The sequence below is a fragment of the Ochotona curzoniae genome, unplaced genomic scaffold (assembly GCF_017591425.1).
Source record: "Ochotona curzoniae isolate NIBS_2020 unplaced genomic scaffold, NIBS_Ocur_1.0 contig_4501, whole genome shotgun sequence".
Classification (NCBI taxonomy): Eukaryota; Metazoa; Chordata; class Mammalia; order Lagomorpha; family Ochotonidae; genus Ochotona; species Ochotona curzoniae.
Genome location: NW_024466307.1, coordinates 2,463,820 through 2,480,100, shown reverse-complemented (window position 1 = coordinate 2,480,100; position 16,281 = coordinate 2,463,820). Strand labels below are relative to the sequence as shown.

Below are 16,281 nucleotides of genomic sequence, written 5' to 3'. Positions count from 1 at the left end.
GCTGGGATTAGAACTGGTACATATATGGGATCCTGGTGCACTCAAGGCGAGGACTTTAGCCGCTAGGTCACCGCACCGGGCCCTCATTACTATATATTTTTAATGAAATCCTGCCCCCATCCTTGCACCTTTTCTGCATCTTATCAAGACAAGAACCTTGGGGTAAGTGTAGCTGGGGACCCCGCACCCTGAGAGCAGGGCAGGTGAGGCTGAGGGCACACATCGCCAGGCCCCCTGGGAGGGGCAGCACTGCTGGCTGAGCACTTTTGGAGGCTCGGTAGAGCCCTGTCCCCGTGCTCGGCTCCCACTGACAGGAGCACGGGCCTTCCTGTTGACACGGCAGCTGTCGGCGTGGAAACACGGGTGGGCTGCTTCTGTGATTTGGTAGTTCCCGCTTTTGCGGCATCAGGAACTAATCTCTAGTTGCAGATGGACGTGGATAACACTTCTAGTGCAAAGCACAAGCCAGCCCTTTCCGTCACTCTGCACTGTGGGGAGCTCCGGCCTGCGTGCCCTCGGCAGCCAGGCTCCTGTCCTCCGGCCCGAAGCACAGGACCGACGCCGTGCAGAGCATGTGCAGCCAGTGACACGCCATTCTGCACAGTTCTGCCTAGGATCTCCCTCTTGGAAACCAAGGGCAAAACAGAGCTGCTGCTAAACCGTGGTACTCTTGATTTTAACATGAGTAAGCTATAATTCTTTTAGTCCAAATGAAAACGAACCAGACCCATTTACCCTCAGGATTCAAAGTCCTTGTTTCCCAAGAGATTGTTACTTGGATGTTAATGAACAGTGGTGGCTTGGATCCAGAATTAGGTCATCAGAAAAACAAGCAAATAGAAAATGTACTTTTACTCAATAGTTTAAAAATACATTCTTCTGTGGCAACTTACATAAGTAAGTTTCTTGTATAATAATTGATGGTGAGTCAAGAAAACAATGTCCCAGAACTCACCGACAAGCGCAGGTGCCCATGGCGAGGGGCAGCCCACGGACACGTGATGTGCTGAGGGGCAGCTGTCACCACCAGGTCTGTCCCACCTGGTGACAGCGTGGTTCGAGCCCCCAACCTTAGGGACGTCTCCAGCCGGCAGTGGCGGAAGAGACCCCGGATGGGCAGATCACAGGCTGCTGTCTTGAGCCCTCTCGGGTCACTGACATGGCTGACAGAGGCTTGGCTCCGCTCAGCCCAGTAAACAGGGAGAGTCCTAATTGCTATTAGAAATGAACAACTTTGGGAGTCTTTGTTTTGGGTTTCTGCGGCTTAGGCACGTCCAGAATGTCTTCATGGTCGGCGCTCATCCCCTTTGCCCAGCGACCAACGGTGACCAAGCGCTCTGTAAGAGACAGTATGAGAAAACCAGGAGTCGGCAAGCTGCACTCACATTGGAACGATTTAGCAAAGGTGCCGGTTTTGACATGAATAATCACAAGGAGGGAAGACGTGGTCACGTCCCTTAAGGCAAGGGAGCCATTCTGACTGGATGATGAGCCCTGATTTCCGAGTTCCACATCTATGTCCTGCCCCAGGAAGGGAAATGCAGCAACTATGCTGCAATGCATAAGGAGAGAGCTCCTCCCCTGCCTCTCACAGCATCTGTACACAGCAAGACTGAGCAAGCGCCAGTTGTCAGTCCCAGGCTGCCACCTAGGACAGGAGACAGCTGTTCGGCAGGCTTGTCGGCTGGCTAGTGCACTCTCCCAGCAGGGAGAAGCCAAACTCCACTCTGGCGGTTTACTAGCACCTACCATGCACGGACTAGTGTCCCACTAGTCAGGTCTGTGTCTGCTGCAGCACAGCAGCTTGCCCAGAGCAGCAGGCCCTCAGATTCTCCAGCACACACGACGGGCGGCACCAGGCTCTCACTCACCTGAGGGCTCAGCTTCCGGACAGTCCTTCTTCAGGTGCTCCACGGAGCCACAGAGCTTGCAGCCACCACCTGCGAGGGAACAGTCCCTGAGTGCCACCCCGCAGAGCCCTCCCCTGGCCTCAGCTCCTCCCAGGGTTGCCCACCTTGGCGATGGCTGAACCTGGGCACATGGGTTTCCTCACTGAAATGGGTCTCTCCCAGAACAGTGAGCCGTGAGGGCTTGGCAGACAAGCACTACCGCATGGGAAGCGGCACAGAACGTAGCCTGCTAAGACAGTGGCCTGGCCGACCTCACATCCCGGGACCTACTCTGTGCTGAGCCTTTGCTTGACCACCCACAGCCATCTGTGAGTCAGTTTTCTAAACCCAAGTCTCTTTTCTGTTTTCAGTGGCATAATGAAATAGAAGAGGCATGTGAATAATACATTCTAGCCCTCGTTGACAGCTCTTCCAGGGAAACACTATGACTCATCAGGTCTAAGCCATTGCCAGTAACGTGTGGTCATGCCCACAGCTCCCACGGACCAGTGCTGTCAGCTGTGGGGACACCTGCTGGCCTCAGTCGATCAGCGTGCACCACCTGAGTCCTGGAGTTGGGCAAGCAGGGTCTCCTTGGCTCCTTTTTCCTTGGAGAAAGCCAGGATGTGACATCAGAGGAACCCAGGGCACCAGATGCCCTCCGGCACTGCGGAGAACGTGCAGCAGCTGTAGGGTCCCAAGCCTCACCGTCAACTAAGGACTCAGCAACAAGACCACAGTACTGAACAGGGTGGGCGGTCCTTCTGCCAGGTGCAGTGGACTGCGCCGCCGCTAAACCTTACTGTAACACAAGGTGGAACTGCTTTGTTGCAGATCGAAATCTAACAACTCTCAAAACTGCTGAAGCAAGTGAAACACACCGCTCAGGGGTATTTATTGATATATCACACAGGCTTGCATGAAAAGCCTAGCACGTGAAACAGCAGTTGATAAAAATGATATTTTTAAGGTTTAGCCGCTTATTCAAGAACTCAAGACGTGAGTAAGAACGCCCCTGAAGTCACTGTTCAGCTGCCGCCCTGCCCTCAGCCCACAGCACGGACTCACCGTCAGCGTAGAGTCCTTTGGGGTTGTCAGGACATGACCTCGACAGGTGGCCCATCTCCCCACACACAAAACACTTGGCAAAAGGGAATTCTCCTGTAAAAATCCAAAGTTCCTACTGATTATATGATCATGTCATTCACATTCGTGTAAAACAGTCTCAGTTGAAAACACTCTGACTTATTTGTATAACTTAAAATTCAACCTCCTGATTTCAAAGCGGGAACAGGCAGATCTAAAACAAAAATACCCAGCTGGCTATTTACCAGTCACGTTCCCCATCAGCCACACAGAAAGCAGAAACGTACCCAGAGCTGGGTCCACTTTGGCCTTGCACTTGGTCATCTCGTGCTCCGTGGACCCGCACCGGTAACAGATCCCGGTGCCCATGTCCTGGCTTTCCAGGGCGGCCGGACAGTCCGCGACCCCGTGGCCAGGTTCTCGGCAGTGGAAACACACCTGGGAAGACAAGATGCGTGCCCCCTCGCCATGGCTGCACCCTGCCCGCTGTCGCCCGCAGAGAACACACCTCACAGTTTCTCATTTTAATATGTGCTGTTTAGAGAAATGTCGCCATTTTATTGTCCCCCACACTCCTAAACAATGAGGCGTCTGAAAAGCCAGTCCACTGCTCCTCCATCTGCGTGCTCCGCAGGACGGCGGTGAAGGCGAGTGCGGGACTGGCGGGAAGGTGGGCTGCTTGCTGCACCAGCAGGAGTGTGTGCCAGAAAAGGGGGAGTGTTCTGTAAAAAGCAGACAGCGGCTATAGATGCTGGGCTCAAAGTTAAAACTTGCACTTTTCAAGTTCACAAAACAAAGAATCTGGGTCAAATATTGCCACATAAATCACGGCTCGAAGCCTTAGGCGTACTCCATAGCAGTGTATACCTCCTTGGTTTCACACTCTTACTGACACTGCCTTAAATACTGGGAAATGTTTCCTTTTCAGAGGATAAACACAACAGCTTCTTCCAAAGTGGATTATCTGGCACTTGTAACTGAGTGATGTTTACCCAGCGATTTGCAGGCTGTCATGGTGTTTGTGTTTTTAGTTGTAAAGAATGGTCTCATCACACACTCAGAGGTGGCCGATACCTAAGCAAGAAAGCATGTGTGTGTGCATATGTGTATGTATGTATATATGTGTGTGTGTTTACTAAGCACAGGTATTTCATAAAGCAATATCAACAGGCAAAATGAAACCTATTTTACAACTCCATCCTCACTTTCCTGTTGAAAAGATTTACTGATTTGAAAGGCAGAGAGAGATCTCGCAGTGCCTGCAATACGCGGGGCCAAGCCAGACGACAGGGGTGGCAGGGACCACAGGGCAGCTGGCACTCATCTCGGGGTGGCTCAGCCTACTGGGTGCCACACGCCAACCCCCCAGTACAGCTGCTTTGAAGAAGACACACTCTGAGTTTGGGTTTCCCTTTTTTCCTAGAAGTTTCCCACAAGTTGCTGCGCCTGTCTGCACAGCCGTTTTCCTATCCGCTAAGAAGGCAACCACGAGCTCCCAAGTGCCGGAAAAGCCCCGAGACGTGAGCTGGGCGCAGGCAGCTCGCCAGGCATCTACAGGGGCAATTCTAGCTGCAGGAGACCCCGCGGGCTGCGGCCTCACCATGGCGCTTTTCTTGGCCGCCTGTCTTCGTAGGCGTCTCCCCTCGCGGCGGCTGTCTTTCTTCAAGGCCACAGCAATCTCCTCCCTGACTCGGTCGCCGTCCGAGGCCAACACCTGCCCGGCCTGCGCGTTCTGCCGCAGGTACTCCATGAAGCCGTTCACATCCTCGTTCAGGTACTCCTTTTTCTTTTTGTTCTTGCGTTTCCCTTGCGGCGTGTCGTTTCTCAGAGGCAGCCGGCCGGCCCCGGGTTCTGTGCGCTTGGGCACGCTTTGGCCCGCGCCCTCGGAAGACCCCTTCCTCAGGTCCTCCCAGGACGTGGCCGGCAGGGGTCTCTTGCTGCGCGTGGTGGTGGCCCGCGCCCACCTGGTCATGGCGCCCTCCGGGGAAGCTCAGGGATCTTTGGGACAACAAGCCGCTGGTTAGTCGGCTCTGACAATACGCCACCCACGCACTCAACTCTCCACTGCTGCACTTTGTATCTCATTTACATTTCCTAATTCTGTAAAATACGCCTGCAGCGCAAATCCTGCGCGTGGCCCAGAGAAGCCACAGCAGCCGTTCACGGAGAAAGCAAAGTGCACACCAGCACGTATCCAAGGCCGGGAAATGACTGAAATGCACGGCTGTCAGGTCGCCCCTCGGGGACCCAAAGGGGTCCCCTGCACCCCTCGACCACTGGGCAGCGCGGGCTCCCTCGGCCAGCACTCGGCCTTTGCTGCGGTGCCCATCGGGCCACGGGACACACGCATTTTTCTAATAGAACCTTCTGAACCCCTCACAGCACCCCCCACAGGCGTGAATCACCCCAAGAGACGTTGGCTCCGGCAGACACCCCAGAAACCCAGCGAGGGTCTGGGGGGCCTCCCCGCCCACCGGGAGGGCGCCCGATTTCCCCGAGCCAAGCCAGCGCCTCAGCCCCTCGAGGACCCGCGGAGAGGGGGCTCCCGGCATCGGGGGGCGCCCTGGGCGGCCCCGGCCAGCACCCACACAGCCCCCGGCGGGGCCCCACGCCGCCCAGGGCTCCGCCGGCCCCTGGCAGCCAGCCCTCGGCCGTCCCAGCGGCCCGGAGGAGTCCCGCCAGGCCGGAGGGGACGATCGGGAAGGCCTGAAGGCCGCCCGGGGCCCGGGTCCACCCCATGTGGATGCCGCGCGAACGTTTCCTACCCCGACGTGAATCCTGCAGAGGCCCGCCCTCCGGAAGCACCGCCTCCCCGAGGAGCGTCACTTCCTGCGAGCCGCCGCGCGGCGTTCGAACTCGGGGCGCTCCTGCTTGAGGTGAGTGTGTCCGGGCGTCGTGCGGGGCCGCGCGTGGGACCCCACAGCTCAGCGGGCAGGACCCCCGGGGGGCGCCGGGCGGCACCGGAGGCGCGGAGTCCTCCCTCGGGAAGGCAGGGACGCGGTGGCCGTGGCTGCCGAGGGGCGTCCCGGGCGGAGCCGGCGAGGGGCGTCCCGGGCGGAGCCGGCGAGGGGTGCTCGCGCCTTTGGGGGGGACACTTGCTGCGCCCCTCGGCGTTCTCGACCGGCCCGGCCCTGCAGGCCTGCCGCTCACGGCTGCTTCCGCGCCCGGGGCTCGTTCGTCTTGTTCTCCGGCGCCCGTCGCGGCGCGGGAAGGTGTGCGCGTCGCCTCGTGTGTAGAACGCGGGGTTGAGAGCCGGGGGTGGCGTGGCCGAGGCCTGCGACACGGGCTGGGGAGGGAAGGGCTCGGGGGGCGCCGTCGCTCGGGACAGCACCCCCACGTCAGAGGTGGACCCCTCTGCGGTGCACCCCGCGGGGCAGCCCGTGGGGGTCTTCCGGCACCCGCATCGAGCGAGCTCCTGGCGTGGGCTTCTCCCGGCCCTGGCCCTTTGGAGCCTTTTGCGGGGAGTGGCCCCGCAGGCAGGAGCCCGCTCCCCGGCTGCGTGGCCGCTGCGTGCGTGGACTCCGGGGGCTTCGGGGAGCAAGCCCCCCAGCCGGCGGCGTCCCTCCGGGGAGCCGTGCTTTCCCTGGGCGCCACTAGAGGGCGCGAGCAGCTGCGCTTTTCCGCGTTGGCCGCGGTGCGGGTGGGACTCCCCTCCGTTGGTTGTGTTTTTGTGAAGGTGCGGCCGGTCAGGATTGGTTAGGTTCAGTAGGTCCTTGGAATCCAGGAGAGTTGCTACACTGTGGCCCGGCCTGCAGGTCACAGGGGCTGTGGACACCTTGTCGGTGCCTGGCGCGGTGGCGCCTCTGCTAGTGGTCTCTGATGAGCTCCCGCCCGTGCTGCGAGGCAGGTGTTTCCTCTTTGTCCTGTTGTGCTCAGCGAGCTGGAGGAGTTTAGCCCGGCCGGTAGCTGGTGCGAGGGAGACCCCGAGTCTGTGCCCTGCTGCACGGGGGTGTCCGCCTGCTCAGACACACTTTTAAACATTCGTCCCTGTGCATGCAAAGGCTGGTATTTTGTTCCACTCTCCCACGCCCTGCTGGCACACTGTAAACGTTGCCTTCCTAGCAAGTGCCAGGTGAGAAGGACTCGTGCCTCATTTGAGCAGGTTCCAGAATGTCCCGTGCACTGCGAAGGGTGAGAGACCAGCGAGTGTGGGACTCGGGTTGGAGCCAGCCTGTGGCAGTGTCCCGGCTCTCCACTGCAGCCCGCCTCCCCGCCGGTGTGAGTCCCGCACACTCCCAGCTGAAGGTCCTGGTTCCTGCTTTTGCCTGGTGCGGGCCTGGCCCAGCCCAGCTGTTACAGCTAGCCGAGCAGATGGAAGAGAATGTCTGCCCCCTCCAGCTCTCTTTTCTCTGACTTTGTGACTCCAGCTTCCAAACCTTGGAGGAGCCCTGCTTCGTGCAGGGGGTGTCCCCCCCCCCCCCCGGGTGCACTCCTGGCCTCCGGGGTCTGGGAGAGTGCTGGGGTGCTGAGGGAGGGCACCCGTGCAGTAGCAGGGGGGACAAGCTGGGATCCGTGGGCTCTGTGTTAATGAAGCTCAACCCACGGGCATTCGAGGAACAGAGGGGAGTGTGTGTGTCTGGGGCAGTGTTGCCCAGGAGGTGTGTCTTCAGGAGAACCTCGCGTCGCCAGGATTCTCCCCTGTGCTTGCTAACCGGGAAAATTGTCTACAAGACCTTAACCCAACCCTGAGTTGCTCATTAAAGTCTTCCTGTGCCTCGTTGATGCTGATGGTGTAATCGGGTCTGATGAAGTGCACCTGGGTGCGGATAGGCCCTGGTGAGTCCCAGGGCTGAGCGCAGCTCCCGCCGGCGCCCTGCTCCAGTGCGCGGCCGCCTGGCCCTGCCTGTGCCCGTGCCCTGCTCCGGAGCATGGCGGCCTGGCCCTGCCTGTGCCCGTGCCCTGCTCCGGAGCATGGCGGCCTGGCCCTGCCACCGGCCGCTCCCTTAGTGCCTCGGCTCTGAGGTTTCCTTTTCCGCCTTGTTGCTTTGGTGCTGAGTTTTGTGTGGAGACGGCGAGCTGGGGAGATGGACCACAGACGAGCCTGTGAGTCTCCCGGTGCTTCCGGGGCGGGGAGCCTGGTGCACTGACGTGAAAATGACTGGGTTAGCTCACTGCCCTGCTGCCGCTGAGTTCCACCGGAGTGACTTTCGAAAGCTTCCAATATGCTGCTTTTCCTCTCAGGCGAGGTGCCCTGGTGGTCGGGTGGGGCTCAGGTTTCCAGAGGGGATGGCTGAGCTGTCCGGAGCACGTGGGGGACCCTGGTCTCTGCTGTGGGAGCGCTCAGCAGGGTGGCCCTCTGAGGAGGACCTGGTATTGCTGGCTGTGGACTCCTGCCCGGGCGAGCGCGTCCCCGCTGTCCCCTCGTCCCCGCTGTCCCCTCGTCCCCGCTGTCCCCTCGGCTCCCAGCCTTCCTCACGGGCTCCCAGCAGGTGAGCTGTGGCCGGCTCTGCCTGTTGTGACTCACCAGCTCCTTTCTCGCCACCCGGGCAGGTGGGAGGTCAGTTTTGGTGGTGACTAAGCACTGTATACAGATTGTTCTGGTTACCTCAAGTGGAAGGGGTTTTGGTTTGTTTGGGGAGATTTTTAGGATCCCTTATTTGGTGTGTCTCCCAATAAAATCTTAAACCCCTGGATAATTCCTTACACTTAGACATGGAATAAGTATTTATTTTTATTTATTTATAAATGCTTTTATGATGTTTGCATAGCTGATTAGGGTAGGAAGGGTTGAGGGTTAGGGGAAAGTGGGTGAGACCATTGTTTCCAAGTTTTCTTGTTTTTCCTGTGTCTGGTGGAAGTGGGGAAGATGAGGGGAGAAGCTGCACGGGGGGGGGGGGCACCCAGTGTCCCAAGGCCCCCAGTGTCCCAAGGCCCCCAGTGTGGCGCACGTGCCAAGGGGTCTGCTCAGGTGAGTCCAGTAGTTCGGAGATGCTCTGCATCTCACCAGTCCATGGCTGAGGAAATCCTTGCAAGCTGCACCTGCCTGGGAGTGAGCCCCCAGATGGCCCGCTGCTGTCATTCCCATCCTCCTGTCCCCGCTGAGCCCGCCATGGCGGGCAACGGAAGACTTTATTTTTAGGCTTTTTTTCCCCTGGCTTGAAAGGGATATTTACAGAGAGAAGGAGAGACAGAAAAATATTGTGTCTGCTGGTTCACTCCACAATTGGCTGCAGCAGCCAGAGCTGAGCCAGTCAGCAGCTAGGAGCGTCTTCTGGGTCTCGGTCTCCCATAAGCAGGTAGCCGGATGGGAAGCAGAGTGGCTGGGACTAAAACCGATGTCCACGTGGGATGCTGGCATCACAGGTGAGGGATTAGCCTGTGTGCCACTGCGTCACCCCTAGGATAAGAGTCTACAATGCACCTTACCCCGCAGGTTAAGTGATGTTTATTATGTTTCTTCATTAAAATCAGATATAGATTTCTATATGGTTATATATTTAATTGCAAAGTATCCCTTATGTGTAAAGTTATGCATGTTCAATTTAAAAATCTTGGGTGGTTATGGCATGCTTTTGATATTTACAAGGAGATGACAGATTGCTGTGTCTGGGAGCCGAGCTGGTGAGTCCACGTTGCCTTGGCAGCCCTGAGCAGAGCAGTGAGGGACAGGGAGGAAGAGGGCCACCTCCTTGTCCCGTTGTGGCTGTGAGGTGACACAGTCCTGGCCTGACAGGAGTGAAGGTGTGGCCCGGCCGGCAAGGCCTGCCCGGGTGACTGGCGGGAGGGAAAGGGCTTGCAGTTTGGAGTGGCTCTTGCGGGGGCCGTGGGCTGCAGCAGGGGCTCCCAGGCCTTTCCGCAGCACTGAGCTCTCCGGGTGAGCGCTCGCTCCTTGGCGTAGATGCGGGTCTTTGTCAGCAGTCACGACTTAGAGGGCAGGTCTGCGGTACGCAGCTCTGTCAGGGTATGTTTTGTAAGTATATGAAAAATGTATCATTTTGTTGTTACATATAAGGTTATACTGCATAAAAGTCATTCCACAGATGTTCATATAAACAACCAAAGCACGAGGCGGCTGAGCTGCTGGGGGAAGTGTCAGAGCAGAAGTTGAGGCTCTTGCTCTGCGTGCAGTCTTGCACCCACATTCTCAGGCATGCTCGGTTGAGCCTGTGTCCCAGAGAGGCACAGCTGGTGAACAGCTAAGAACACCCTGTGAGTGGCTGGGTTGGAGTGGCACATTCCTTTTGAACACTATTTGTATAACCTTGAGCTGTTGGTCAAAAAGAGGAAGCCACAGAGAATGGAACGGAAGGCTGGAAGGACAGACGACAGCAGGGCACTGGTGAGCCTCAGCGTGGTTCTGTGCTTGAAGTCTCGCTTGCATCCCATTAATGTGATATGAACCAGCTGCGTGGATTACAGTTTGAGTCTAAAGCTCAGGAAGGTGGTGTGGACGGAGAAGTGTCAGGGCGCGTCGCCGGCAGTACGCCGCTGGACGTTGATGGGAATTTTACGTATTGGCATTTGCGGTATTGTGTTCTAATGCAGAATGTGTTATTTTTTTCCTTAGGTTACAGTGAATGAAAAATGCAGACGGCACTGCCTTTGGTTATGTAATCGGAAAGACTGTGTAAGGTAAGAACTCTCCACTTGGCCAAGGCAGCCAGGCCTCTTCTGGATCTGCCACAGCTCAGTGACTGAGCCTGGCCTGGTTGGGCTGGTCCTGCTGTGTGGCCTGAGGGGAGAAGCCCCCGTGTGGGAGGCAGAGGGACACACTCCCCTGTTAGGGGCTCTGCTGTTTCTGCCTCGGGTATGACTCAGAAGCCTGCTCCTGCTGACACAGTTGTTACTTGTTTCAGAGCTTAGTTTAAAAAACAAACAACAAAACCCTGCTTGCATGCTGTAGCTACCTTTGCTAGTAGATAATATGACTCACTTAACAGAAGTCCTTTATCTTTGCGTGCACTCTTTCCCCTGTGACACTTGTATTTGCACTTGTTTGAGGCCAAGAGTCTAGCTTCCACTGAGCTGCAGGTAGGCCCCTGACACCCCAGTGCTTGGCACAGTACCTAAGCTGGGTGCTGTTACATAGTTGGAGCATTGAGAGCTTTCAGGGAAGGGTATTTGATGAATATGGAGGATCTGGGAGAAGAATCAAGTGCCGGCTGGATTCGGAATTCATTCTGGACTTGGTTTATAGTTAGCAGTGTTTTGTTCTGAGGGTGAAGTCAGCGTGTGACAACCCCAGAAATCGGAAATGGCATTGGTTATGTTCAATCTCAAAACGGAAAACGCGAGTAGTGTGTGTCTCCTGGGAGAGTGAGTGACTCCAAGGAATGGAAAGCCCTTACTGGGGTGACTGGGTCGCCCCAATAACACTGTGTAACAGTGGGCAGCTGCCACTCCGTCATTTCCAGTAAATGCTCTGCTTGACCAAGTTCCGAGCCTTCCCTGCCTGTGGCCTGGGACAGCAGTGGAGGACGGCCACGTGCTTGGGAGCCTGCACCCACGTGGGAGACCCGGAAGAAGCTCCCAGCCTTGTGTCCACTCAGCTGCAGCCGTTGCGCTCACTTGGGGAGTGAACCAGCAGCTGGAAGATCTTTCTCTTTGTAAATATGCCTTTCCAATAAAAGTAAATCTTTTAACAAAATGCAACAGCGGCCTGGGCTCGAGCTGGCGCTCCTGTGCACGGTGAGCGTTGCAGCCAGTGGCTCGTCCTGCACCGAGTTGAGCGAGTCTTAGTAAACTTGCCAAACACCGTCCAGCGGCTCTTTGCCGTAGGTGTTACTGTCTTTGTGAGTAACACAAAGGGAAGCTGCTCGGTGTCACATAGTGGAGACTTCTTCCAGCAGGGTGGCCCAGCTTCGGGGTGCTCTCCAGACCCCCCACTGTCCTCTCTGTCCCTCGGATCCACTAGCCACTGCATAGGGCTCTCACCCATCCGTGGTCTTCAGGCGTTGGCTGGGGGACTGGCCCCTCACTCACCTTGGCGCTGTCCCTGGCCAAGACGCGGGCATGGTCTGTGCCACTCACAAATTAGTGCAGGGCCTGCTAAGCACGCCCGGCTGTGTTCTTTCTGTACTTGGTTTTCTGCACGCAGCAGGAGAGGGGACAAACACGGGCCTGACCCCGCTGCTCCAGCCGCCGGCTCCTGCTCTTCAGCTGGCAGCCCTGGTCTTGCATGTAGAGTGGCTTAGGTTCAGTTACATTGAGAAACAACGCCGGCTGACCTTGGGACCCCGCTCACCCGTAACCTCTGGAGCAGCTAGTCCACACGCTTGCACTGGTCGCCCAGGCGGTGATACCCTCCTGGATGGCTCGCCTGGCCCTTTCCTGAGCCCACAGCCCATCCGGGTCTTCAGCTGCGAGCTGCCCTGTTTCTCTGGAGGTTTTCCCGGACGCACACGAAGGTGACCGACGGTTGTCGCAGGTCCCCAGTAACAGGCCTGTTGTCCTGCTCTGGCTAATTTCCACTGTTGAGAGAAATATACCCTCTTGCTGTTTACAGAAAATTGATTTTGTTAAAACAAAGTTTGAAAAAGCTCTGTTTGTACCAATATGAAGACATTGGTATTTCTTGTTTGTTTTCTGCTTTTTGATTTGTTTTTAAATTTTAGCTTCTGCACGTAAGGGGGAGCACGCAGGATCTGTCTGTGTCGGGCGGCTTTCACTCAGCAGGATTCCTCCGTTGTTGGTTTAGCTGTCAGTCTCGGTATCTTTCTTTATACGGCATCGTGCACACAGCACGGTCCCCCGGCGCGCTCGGCTGGTGCGGACAGCTTGCTGGAGGCCATGCTGTCGCTGCCGTGAATGGAGCTGCTAGGAATGGGACAGGTGTCTGGTCCGTCGCCTTCCTGTCTGGGGTGTGTACCCCGCGGGGTTGCTGCATCCTGTGGCAGGCCTTTGAGTTTCCACTTTCTCCGTATGCTTTCCCACTGTGGCCGTACTAGCTTGTGATCCCCCAAAGTGTGTAAGGGCTCCCCATTCCCACCCTCCCAGCATTTGGTACTCTGGGTGTCTTGAATTTCTGGTGGGGTGAGGTGATGCGTCAGGGTGCTTCTGATTGGCTGGTGACGCTGAGTGTTTTGGTCATTTGCATTTCTTTTGAGAGCAGTTAAGGTTCTTTGCTCATTTTTTTTTTTTTTTAAGATTTATTTTTATTGGGAAGTCAGATATACAGAGAGGAGGAGACACAGAGAAGACCTTCCGTCAGATGCTTCACCCCAGGCGGCCACAGTGGTCGGAGCTGAGCCAACCTGAAGCCAGGATCTCAGAGCCTCTTTCAGGGCCTCCCACACGGGTGCAGGGTCCCAAGGCTTTAGGTCATCCTCAGTTGCTTTCCCAGGCCACAAGCAGGGAGCTGGATGGGAAGCAGGGCCACCAAGATTAGAACTGATGCCCGTATGGGATCCCAGCATGTGTCATGCGAGGATTTTCACCACCAGGCTACTGCACTGGGCCCTCTGCTCGTTTCTTACCTGGATTTTTTGCTAATGCATTTCCTAGGTTGCTGATGCATTCTGCGCATTAGTCCTTTGTTGGAGGGTGTCGCTCATGCTGCAGATCATTCTGCCTGATGTGCTCAGCTTCTGAGTTTGATACAGTCTCTGTTGCTTAGTTCTGCTTTGGAGATCTTCGCCTAGACGTCCTCCTCTGCGCAGTGTTGAAGGGTTTCTGTTGGATTTGCTTTGAGCGGCTCCGTCGCCTCAGGCTCTAACTGCTGCCCTTGGCCCACTCTGAGCTGGCTTCTGCCCGCGAGTGGCCTGGGTCTGATTTCATTCTTGTATCACACATTCCGGGTCGCCAGCACCGTTTGTTGGAGAGAGTAACGTTCGGGGCCCTTTGGTGACTCCGGTGGCTGTATGTGAGCTGTTCCTGGGCTCTGGACAGAGCGTGGGCTCTGCGGGAGACGCGGCGCTGCCGCCTCCAGGCCGTGAACGGGACCATGTTTCTGTTTTTGCATCCTTTGATTTTTTTTTCCCATCAGTGTTTGATAATTTTCATTGTAGAGATCTTTCACTCCTTTGGCTAAATTTCTTTTTTTCTTTTTTTTTTTTTTTAAGATTTATTTATTTATTGGAAAGTCAGATATACAGAGAGGAGGAGAGACAGAGAGGAAGATCTTCCGTCCGATGATTCACTCCCCAAGTGAGCGCAATGGCCGATGCTATGCCGATCTGAAGCCGGGAACCAGGAGCCTCTTCCGGGTCTCCCACACGGGTGCAGGGTCCCAAGGCTTTGGGCCGTCCTCGACTGCTTTCCCAGGCCACAAGCAGGGAGCTGGAAGGGAAGTGGAGCTGCTGGGATTAGAACCAGTGCCCATATGGGATCCCGGCAAGTGCAAGGCAACATTTTTATCGTGTGTGTGAGAGCCTTGTGAGTGGGACTTCTCTTGAAGTTCACCGTTAGCACGTGAAGTTAACTTTTGTGAAGGTAACCTGCAACTTTACTGAATTGGTTTCTACTTGTGGCAGCGTTCGGTGGAGTGCTTAGGTGTTCGTGTGGACAGCACCGTGTCATGTGCAAGCATGGAGATTTCTACTTCCCCTTTTCTAGTTCTACAACCTTTCTTCCTCCTCCATAACTGCTCTGGCCGGATCTCCCGGTGCTGTGTTGATAAGGCACTGCAAGCCCCAGATCTGAGGCAAGTGCTCTCGGCACCCTGGCCACGGCCTGTCCTGTGTGGTTTGATCTTAACCGCGTTTGTGGAGGGCGAGTGACGGACATGCTGATCTCAGCAGCAGCTTCCTCTGCCTGTGTCGCCAGGGCTGTGTAGTTTTGGTTCTGCAGTGTATCGGTGTGTGTGATGATAACTATTAACTCGTAAATGTCGAGCCATTCTGGGATCTGTCCCACTTGGTCATGATCTGGGATCTGTTTAATGTGATTTCCGATGCCACTTGCTAGTACTTCGTTGACAATCATTCTGTGTTCATGCAGAGTGCAGATCTATAGTTTTTGTGTCCTTGTCAGTTTTACTGAGTGATGCCAGCCTCATGAAGAGTTTGGCATGGGGCTGGCACCGTGGTGGAGTGGATAAAGCTGCATGCACCTGCCTCGCCAGCATCCCATGACGGCACGGGCTCAAGCCCTGGCTGCTCTGTTTCCAGTCCGGCTCCCTGCTAACACGCTTAGGAGAACCGTGGAGGACAGCTCACGTGCCTGAGCCCCTGCTGCCCCAGGGAGACCCGGAATTCCAGGTTCCTGGCTTAGACCTGCCCAGCTGCAGCCATCAAGCCTCCTGGGGAGTGAGCCAACCCATCGAAGGTTCCATCTCTCCCTCCCTCAAACAATTTAAGAGTTTGGCAGCGTTGCATCTTGTTCAGTATTGTGGAATAGTTTGAAAAGTAATGGACTTAATTCCATGGAAAAGGTTTTGTGAAATTAGGAAGCAGACACCGGGGCCGTTCTTGGTGGGAGGTTTGGGCACAGCTCTAGTCTCGGTACCTTCTTGATTTAATCTGGTAAGTTCCATGTGTCCAGGGACCGATCTGTCCCTTTGAGGTTTCCCACCTTATCAGTTATTCATGGCCATTTCTTACAATCCTTGCATTTCAGTGGCATTGGTTGTCATGTCTCTGTTTTAATCTGTTTCCTTGAGTTTTTCTCTTCCGTGTTAGTCTGGCTGAGCTTTTATCTGTTTTATCTTCTTGAAAAATCACTCCTGTTGAGCTTTTATCTTTTTAGTTTCAATTGCATTTATTTCCATTTTGTTCCACATTTCTTACCTGCCAGTTTTGGATGTTTGAGGTGCACCGTGAAGTCACGTGAGGCAGTTCTGTTTCTGCTCCTGCTGCTGCATCCCCCACGTTTGATGCATTGTTTTCATTTTAGTTTCAAGGCAGTTTTTTCTTTTTCTTCAGTGGCCCGTCCATCATTCAATAGCATGTCTCATTTCCTTGGATTTGTGTTCTTCTGTTGTTGGTTTCTAGTTTTATTTCTTTGTGATCTAAGAAGATAAATGGTATGACTTCAGTCATTTTGAATACATTAAGACTTGTTTGTGGCCTGATATTTGTGGTCTGTGCCAGAAGATGTTCCATGGTCTAATAAGAACATGTGTTCTGTGGCTTTGGGTCAGGATCTTGTAAGTATCCGCAGCTCATTTGCTCGACAGTGTGGTTCAGCTGATGTATCTGTTGATTTTCTAATTGGTGTGTCCACTGATGAGGGGTCTTGGAACTCGCCCGTTATGGACCCGGTACTTGTTCCTTCAGGTCTGATCGTGTATGTCGGGGTGACCGTGTGTGTGTGGGGGTGTCTCTATGAGATACCATTTTGCTGAATTGAATTTTTAGCAGCATTTTTGATTTGAAGTCTTACCTGACTGGAGGGCAGCTGCTCGCTTCTGGTCTGCCTGCCTGGGCTG

At 55.4% G+C, this 16,281-nt stretch overlaps 1 protein-coding gene across 1 annotated transcript; it reads right to left on the bottom strand.

The window, feature by feature from the left end:
- Positions 1-737: 737 nt before the first annotated feature.
- ZCCHC9 (zinc finger CCHC-type containing 9) lies at positions 738-5,766 on the bottom strand. Its single transcript, XM_040985985.1, has 6 exons — positions 5,741-5,766; positions 4,576-4,973; positions 3,263-3,413; positions 2,958-3,050; positions 1,872-1,940; positions 738-1,337 (listed from the first exon to the last, which is right to left on the bottom strand). Exons 2-6 carry the CDS (start codon positions 4,945-4,947, stop codon positions 1,219-1,221), a joined length of 804 nt encoding a protein of 267 aa, XP_040841919.1. The 5' UTR covers positions 4,948-4,973; positions 5,741-5,766; the 3' UTR covers positions 738-1,218.
- Positions 5,767-16,281: the final 10,515 nt, after the last annotated feature.

Bases quoted from the DNA above. Each gene is read 5' to 3' on its own strand.
- ZCCHC9 (XM_040985985.1), bottom strand. From the start codon at position 4,947: ATGACCAGGTGGGCGCGGGCCACCACCACGCGCAGCAAGAGACCCCTG. The intron at 1,941-2,957 runs GTGAGTCCGTGC...GTTCCCTCGCAG, and splicing joins CAAAGGACTCTACGCTGACG to GTGGTGGCTGCAAGCTCTGT. The intron at 1,338-1,871 runs GTGAGTGAGAGC...TGTCTCTTACAG, and splicing joins TCCGGAAGCTGAGCCCTCAG to AGCGCTTGGTCACCGTTGGT.